General features: G+C 51.3%; 1 protein-coding gene across 3 annotated transcripts in view; it reads right to left on the bottom strand.

The window, feature by feature from the left end:
* Positions 1-2,007: 2,007 nt before the first annotated feature.
* The window catches only part of LOC121297794, a 28,689-nt gene continuing 21,922 nt past the window's right edge, over positions 2,008-8,774 (bottom strand). For all 3 annotated transcript variants that reach the window (XM_041224299.1, XM_041224298.1, XM_041224300.1), the window contains exon 5: positions 2,008-4,220. In XM_041224299.1, coding sequence (XP_041080233.1) covers positions 2,011-4,220 — 2,210 coding nt within the window. In that variant the 3' untranslated portion in view covers positions 2,008-2,010. The remainder of the gene's footprint in view (positions 4,221-8,774) is intronic.

The raw sequence follows: 8,774 nt of genomic DNA, 5'->3' as shown, positions 1-8,774 counted from the left end.
CCATGTGGCTTTAAAGTGAGGACACTGTCTGCAGGACACCATTGTAAAGGAGGTGTGTACCTGCCTCCTGTGGTATAACTGTGAAGGAGGTGTGTGCCTGCCTCCTGTGGTATAACTGTGAAGGACGTGTGTGTCTGCCTCCTGTGGTATAATTGTAAAGGAGGTGTGTGCCTGGCTCCTGTGGTATAACTGTGAAGGAGGTGTGTGTCTGCCTCCTGTGGTATAATTGTAAAGGAGGTGTGTGCCTGCCTCCTGTGGTATAACTGTGAAGGAGGTGTGTGTCTGCCTCCTGTGGTATAATTGTAAAGGAGGTGTGTGTCTGCCTCCTGTGGTATAATTGTAAAGGAGGTGTGTGCCTGCCTCCTGTGGTATAACTGTGAAGGAGGTGTGTGTCTGCCTCCTGTGGTATAATTGTAAAGGAGGTGTGTACCTGCCTCCTGTGGTATAACTGTGAAGGACGTGTGTGTCTGCCTCCTGTGGTATAATTGTAAAGGAGGTGTGTACCTGCCTCCTGTGGTATAACTGTGAAGGAGGTGTGTGTCTGCCTCCTGTGGTATAATTGTAAAGGAGGTGTGTGTCTGCCTCCTGTGGTATAACTGTGAAGGACATGTGTGTCTGCCTCCTGTGGTATAATTGTAAAGGAGGTGTGTACCTGGCTCCTGTGGTATAACTGTGAAGGAGGTGTGTGTCTGCCTCCTGTGGTATAATTGTAAAGGAGGTGTGTGTCTGCCTCCTGTGGTATAATTGTAAAGGAGGTGTGTGCTTGCCTCCTGTGGTATAACTGTGAAGGACGTGTGTGTCTGCCTCCTGTGGTATAATTGTAAAGGAGGTGTGTGTCTGCCTCCTGTGGTATAATTGTAAAGGAGGTGTGTGCCTGCCTCCTGTGGTATAACTGTGAAGGACGTGTGTGTCTGCCTCCTGTGGTATAATTGTAAAGGAGGTGTGTGCCTGCCTCCTGTGGTATAACTGTGAATGAGGTGTGTGTCTGCCTCCTGTGGTATAATTGTAAAGGAGGTGTGTGCCTGCCTCCTGTGGTATAATTGTAAAGGAGGTGTGTGTCTGCCTCCTGTGGTATAATTGTAAAAGAGGTGTGTGTCTGCCTCCTGTGGTATAACTGTGAAGGAGGTGTGTGTCTGCCTCCTGTGGTATAATTGTAAAGGAGGTGTGTGTCTGCCTCCTGTGGTATAATTGTAAAGGAGGTGTGTGCCTGCCTCCTGTGGTATAACTGTGAAGGAGGTGTGTGTCTGCCTCCTGTGGTATAATTGTAAAGGAGGTGTGTGTCTGCCTCCTGTGGTATAACTGTCTGCCATTACTAATAGGATAGAATCTGGTGTTCTGGGTCACACAGGAGCCTGAAGTTAATTTGGTTTATACAATACTGTATAATATTAATACAGCCCCCCAACTCTCTCTTTCAATCTTCTTTCTCTCCCTCTCTCATTTCATTTATTAGGGCTAGTTGGTTGATTCGTTCTTGTGGAAGGGCTGAGGGCTGCTCTGATCCCTGGCTCAACTGCTTGCAATGAATAGATGAGGAGAGCAGTGGCTGGGCTCACACCCGTCTGTACAGCCCAGAGGGATAGAGGGGGAAGCCAGCGAGGATCCAGACGCTTTCGGCTCTGTTAGCTTGTTTGATTGCACACAGCTCCAGCGCAGCACAGTGATCTCGATACAGCACACACACTGATGCTGGGTCCATCTCGGTGGTTCCTATCTTCAAGCGGCCTTTAAAAAGAAACTTTATATGAAGTGCTCTGTGATTAGACACAGGTCACAACCCTTTTTTATTTCTTTTTTTAACACTCAGGGACTCGTCACAGATAATTAGTATTGTGCCTTTTTGATCTGCAACCCGCACGAAAAAAAATAAAAAAAGAGAATAAAAAGAGGTGTCTCTGTAAACAGTGTATTGCAATGAGAGCAGGACCAGCAGTCACAGCATGGTCATGGCATTCACTCATCCTCCAGCCAGCCAGCCAGCCCACCAGGGGGCGCAGTCACTCCTTGGGCTCACAGGTCGATGGTGTCGCTGCAGATGCTGAGCGAGTCGACCTGTCGGCTGATCTCCAGGAAGCTCCGCCTGGCCTCCCTCTCCGAGTCGTCCAGCTCCGACCCCTGAACCCTGACCCCAAGGAAGGGCTCCCGAAGGTCGTCCGTGGGCGTGATTCCCTGCCCAGTCTGCAGAGAGAGAGAGGTCCCGGAGAGGCTGTCCAGAGAGGTGTTGTTGGAGGGGGTCCAGTGCAAGCGGATTGAGACCGGAGGTGTGAGCGGACTGCCAGTATTAACGGGGGGAGTCCTTGGCAAGTGGATGGGGGTCTTTGAACCTGTTGCTGGGCTGGTGGTCGCTACTGTGGTCAAATTACTGCTGGAGGGAGTACAGCTGTGTTTTCCCTGGGAGGGAGTCTCCCTCTCTTTCTCCTCCTTCTCACATTCCTCCCTCTCCATTTCCTCACTAGGCTCTGCCAACGAGCTGCCCTTTGCCAGGCTGTACAGAAAGTTGGGGTCGCTGCTGCGCCGGTATTTGAAGCCAGCAGGGGGCGAGGCAGCCACAGAAGACAGCAGCAGCGGCTCACAGCCCGTGCGGGTGGAGGACAGCTCCCCTGCCAGGGAGGTGCGTGAATCCGCAGTGTTGAGCCAGCGGTGAGGGATGAAGCTGCTGAACAGGCTGTCCTTCACCAGGTGCTCCCTGAAGAGAGCCTCGTCGATGCTGCGGCTCAGGTCGATGGGGGACGGGGGCCGGAGGTCGAAGTCCGCGAGTGAGAGGATGGACTCCTTCTCGAGGCACACGGTGCTGTGGGATCGCCGCAGCAAGGACAGGTTGTGAGGCTTGCCCAGCCCATGCCTGTGGAAGAGCAGGGAGCTGGTGGAGCCGCCCTGGAGGGCCAGTCTGGTTCTGCGCTCGTTGCTCTCCTTCAGGGTCCTCAGGGGCAGGGTTTCCGGGTGGTTCCGGATCAGGCTCTTGCTGATATCCGCCCCATTGCGTTCCTGGGAGGCCCAGTTGTTGGGGAACTCGGAGTTGCTCCCGATCCCGTTGGAGCTGCCCCCGTTGCTGTCCAGTTTGTGCTGTCTCCGGTCGCAGAAGCTCTGCACGATCTTCAGCCAGCAGGTGTGACCGTCGCTGCAGCTGCCAGCCTCCCCATCTCCTCCCCGGTGCCAGAAGATCCACGAAGCCACCACCAGCATGAAGAAGCCCCAAGCCAGCTCCAGCAGCCGGTACCAGAACTGGACCAGCCACCAGGCCCAGGTGAAGTGCTGCCAGTCCCCCAGGATGCCGTAGAGCCAGAGGACAGCATAGACCTGCAGTCCACAACACAGCAAGCCCAGCACCGCGCAGACAGCCAGCACCCGCCAGAGGAGGAGAACCAGCTTGCTCCTGGAGCTCAGACCAGAGGCCACGGCCATCGCGTTACTGCAGCCGTCGACCGTCCCAAACCCCCGTTCCTCCAGCGAGGGGCTGGCGGCCTGTCTCCACAGCCGGGGATAGGTGGAGAGGAAGCCTGCAGTGAGGAAGGCACCCCAGGATACAGACAGCACCTGCACGACAACGTGGACGGAAGGGTTGAGGGCAAGGAAGAGGAAATCCACGGCCAGGAGGAGAGTGGAGTGCAGGAGGGCCACCACCCCAGCCAGGGGCAGCCGCTGGAGGCCATCGGGGAGCACCTGCAGCCCGGCCGTCCTGTACCCCAACAGACACAGCACCCCGAAGGCCGAGAGGAGCAGGGGAAAGCCCAGATTGTACAGCCCTATGACAGCCGGCCGGGAAAGCAGGTCTTTAGTCCCGTAGGGGTCGGTCAGGAAATAGACACCCCGAACCACCCCAGCTAGAACCAGCAGAGCGTTGATGAGTCCCAGGCAAGCCCGGGCAGAGGGCTCGAGAACAGGGGTCCCGATCAGGTTTATCAGCCCCCCCAGGGCCAGCAGAAGAAAGAGCGCCGCAGAGCCGAAGACATGCATCTCCCAGGCGAAGGACAGCGTGCGCTGCAGGTCCGTCCAGCGCAGGGACGATGTCCCGTTGGGGAGGGGGAGCAGGCTGCAAGCTCCGAGGCCTCCAGGACAGGGCTGCGGGGCAGGTGGGCTGGGGGTCACCTTGGCCAGGTGGGGGCTGCTGCCAGCCGGGTGTCCCAGGGGGGGCACGGCCTCGTTCACCAGGAGGGTGTCTTTTGGGGTGAAGCGTCGGCCCCCTTTATGTGGAGGAGTGGGGATCAGTCTCTTGTTAGGATCTGTGTTGGGGGGTGGGAGGGTGGGGGTGGGGGGAACACAAGAAAGGAACAAAACACAGTCAATACCAGAACAGCAAGCACAATTCCTGTGATGTTTTTTTTTTTTTAACTGCTTGTTTAAGTAGGAAGGTCCCGTTGAGATCATAAGGGGAACCTGGTCAGGACAGTGTTTAACAAAATCCCAATTATTACAGCTCATAAAGACACAAGAAAATCTATAAACTAGAGGAGGCCATTCATCCCATCAGTGCTGGTCCGGTTCGCAGGTGCTGTTTGATCTACAGACTTGGCAAGGACCCCAGTGATTCAGTATCAATGTCATGGCTTAGTATCCCATTCCCTGCCAGCACCCCTGTCTGAAGAACTGTGTGCTACCCTTCTTGTCTGTCTCCACTTAATTTCCAACTGACTGAAATGATATATTACGACAGTCGACATACTTCAAGGAAAGTGATCTAAGTGATTACAGGGAACATTGTTAAGCTGTTTGCTTATTAAACAGGGGACTCTGACTCTATTTACAGTATTTATACACACTGCTTCCCTCCCTGTCATTCCTTCAGCTCCAGCACAGCACACACAGGATACTGTGCAGTTACTAGCACACACAGGACACTGTGCAGTTACTAGCACACACAGGATACTGTGCAGTTACTAGCACACACAGGATACTGTACAGTTACTAGCACACACAGGATACTGTGCAGTTACTAGCACACACAGGATACTGTACCGTTACTAGCACACACAGGATACTGTGCAGTTACTAGCACACACAGGATACTGTGCAGTTACTAGCACACAGGATACTGTACCGTTACTAGCACACACAGGATACTGTACAGTTACTAGCACACAGGATACTGTACAGGATCGTTACTAGCACACACAGGATACTGTACAGTTACTAGCACACACAGGACACTGTACAGTTACTAGCACACAGGATACTGTACCGTTACTAGCACACACAGGATACTGTGCAGTTACTAGCACACACAGGATACTGTGCAGTTACTAGCACACACAGGATACTGTACAGTTACTAGCACACACAGGATACTGTACAGTTACTAGCACACACAGGATACTGTACAGTTACTAGCACACACAGGATACTGTGCAGTTACTAGCACACACAGGATACTGTACCGTTACTAGCACACACAGGATACTGTGCAGTTACTAGCACACACAGGATACTGTACCGTTACTAGCACACACAGGATACTGTACCGTTACTAGCACACACAGGATACTGTGCAGTTACTAGCACACACAGGATACTGTACAGTTACTAGCACACACAGGATACTGTACCGTTACTAGCACACACAGGATACTGTGCAGTTACTAGCACACACAGGATACTGTACAGTTACTAGCACACACAGGATACTGTACAGTTACTAGCACACACAGGATACTGTACAGTTACTAGCACACACAGGATACTGTGCAGTTACTAGCACACACAGGATACTGTACAGTTACTAGCACACACAGGATACTGTACAGTTACTAGCACACACAGGATACTGTACCGTTACTAGCACACACAGGATACTGTACCGTTACTAGCACACACAGGATACTGTACAGTTACTAGCACACACAGGATACTGTACAGTTACTAGCACACACAGGATACTGTACCGTTACTAGCACACACAGGATACTGTACAGTTACTAGCACACACAGGATACTGTGCAGTTACTAGCACACACAGGATACTGTACCGTTACTAGCACACACAGGATACTGTGCAGTTACTAGCACACACAGGATACTGTACCGTTACTAGCACACACAGGATACTGTACAGTTACTAGCACACACAGGATACTGTGCAGTTACTAGCACACAGGATACTGGATACTGTACCGTTACTAGCACACACAGGATACTGTGCAGTTACTAGCACACACAGGATACTGTACCGTTACTAGCACACACAGGATACTGTGCAGTTACTAGCACACACAGGATACTGTGCAGTTACTAGCACACAGGATACTGTACCGTTACTAGCACACACAGGATACTGTACCATTACTAGCACACACAGGATACTGTACCATTACTAGCACACACAGGATACTGTGCAGTTACTAGCACACACAATACATTGCATGTAGAATGAAGCTGAACGCTTGGCTTTCATTCATTAGTTTATTTCAGGTTTTGCCTCCAGTTGAAGACAGCAGATTGGATTCGTTGCTTTCAGACAAAGCTGCATTTTTCCACTTGAGGACAATCATTTCCTGGAATCGAAACCCAGACACCACGAGGGCTGAATTTCCATCTCAACCGGGCCAGCGTCTCCCAGGAAGACTGGTCCTTCACAGCGGTTAGTTCTGCCCCTCTTCTGCCCCCCATCCATTCACGTATTAATTCATTGAAATCCAACGACAGAATAAGCAGACGAATCGCACTGGTCCAAATCACGCCTCCGCGTGGCAGAGCTGATGCACAGCTTGATCTCAGGGAAGGGGTTTTTCAATTCACTTGTTCAGTTTTGGTTTAAACACAGAATAGTCCACCTGCACTTTGAGATGCGAACAAGCCTCCTGACCGCATGGGGGCTCATGGGTTATTCAGCCTTGTCCTCCTTGGTGTAATAACTACAGCCCTCCATGAGCACACATGGTGCCTGAACACTGAATCTAATTCACCCGTGCTGTGCCATGCCTTTACAACGCTTCACAGCACTGTGCTAATAGAAGATCCATAGCAAACAGCTGGTGTGGGAGCTTTTGATACGAGTTCCTGGAAAAATGAAATCATCTTCAGATAGCAATAAAGACAATGTGTGCTGTTGCTGTGAGGCTCTGGAGGAGTGTGTGGGGAGGGGGTGCAAAGGAGAGAGTGGGGGGTGTGTGGAGGTCACAATCAGCCTCCGATAATCACAGGGGATGTGCTGCAGGCAGGAGAGCGTTAAGGGTTTTTATGAACTGTATTAGACCCCAGGAATAATAACAACCATCTGGGAGACAAATTGAGGCTGCAAGCTCTCCCTCCCTCTCTCTGTCTCTCTGGATTATTTAGAGTTTCTTTCTTTATTAAATTTTTCACAGCCCCTGTTATGACTACAGCTACCCAAGCTCCAGCCAAGAGGTCTGGTGAATATAGCTTCACAAGACCTCCCCACCACACGCACACAAACAGCCCTAACCCTAATCCCCTTACACGCACACACAGCCCTAACCCTAACCCCTCTTACACACACGAACACACAACCCTAACCCTAACCCTAACCCTAACCACACTTACACACGCACACACAGCCCTAACCCTAACCCCCCTTACACACACACACAGCCCTAAACCTAACCACACTTACACACACACAGCCCTAACCCTAACCACACTTACACACGCACACACACAACCCTAACCCTAACCACACTTACACACACACACAGCCCTAACCCTAACCACACTTACACACACACACACACACACACACACAGCCCTAACCCTAAACCCACTTACACACACACACACAGCCCTAACCCTAACCCCCCTTACACACACACACACAGCCCTAACCCTAACCACACTTACACACACACACACACACACACACAGCCCTAACCCTAAACCACACTTACACACACACACACAGCCCTAACCCTAACCCCCCTTACACACACACACACAGCCCTAACCCTAACCACACTTACACACACACACACACAGCCCTAACCCTAACCACACTTACCACACACACACACACACACACACTACACACACACACACACACACAGCCCTAACCCTAACCACACTTACACACACACACACAGCCCTAACCCTAACCACACTTACACACACACACACACACACACACACACACACACACACACAGCCCTAACCCTAACCACACACACACACACACACACACAGCCCTAACCCTAACCACACACACACACACACACACACACACACACACACACACCCTAACCCCCATACACACACACACACACACACACACACAGCCCTAACCCTAACCACACTTACACACACACACACACAGCTCTAACTCTAACCACACTTACACACACACACACACACACACAGCCCTAACCCTAACCCTAACTCTAACTCCAAACCAACCACACCCCACCCCACCCCCCACACACACACACACACACCAGCCTAATCCTAACCCTAACCCCACCGCACACACACACAAACTCACACACTGCTCTTTGAGGACCCAGTTGAGTGAAAGTTATCTATTAAAGTTTGATTTACTGTCTTATTAAGCACTGAAACAGAACAGTCAGTGTTTCTGATTGTGTGTGTGGGAGAGAGACAGGAATCTGTTTGGTCTATTTCTTTAAAGGAAGTCTGCAGCCAAGGTCTTATGAAAGCACTTTCTCGCCTCTGAATATCAGCTTCCTCGCAAGTCCTTGATCATTTTTACATTCAATTTTCCAGACTTCTCTGATGTCACTTTGACTGGTTATCCTGCTGCCGCCACCACACTGCAGATTCACTTCCTTCCTGTGTAGCAGGTATTGGAATCCCCCCTGAAACTTCACACACAC

This window comes from Polyodon spathula, chromosome 23 (genome assembly GCF_017654505.1).
Source record: "Polyodon spathula isolate WHYD16114869_AA chromosome 23, ASM1765450v1, whole genome shotgun sequence".
In the NCBI taxonomy this organism is placed as follows: Eukaryota; Metazoa; Chordata; class Actinopteri; order Acipenseriformes; family Polyodontidae; genus Polyodon; species Polyodon spathula.
Note: the sequence above shows the minus strand (reverse complement) of the source record. Positions and strands in the feature narration are given on the sequence as shown.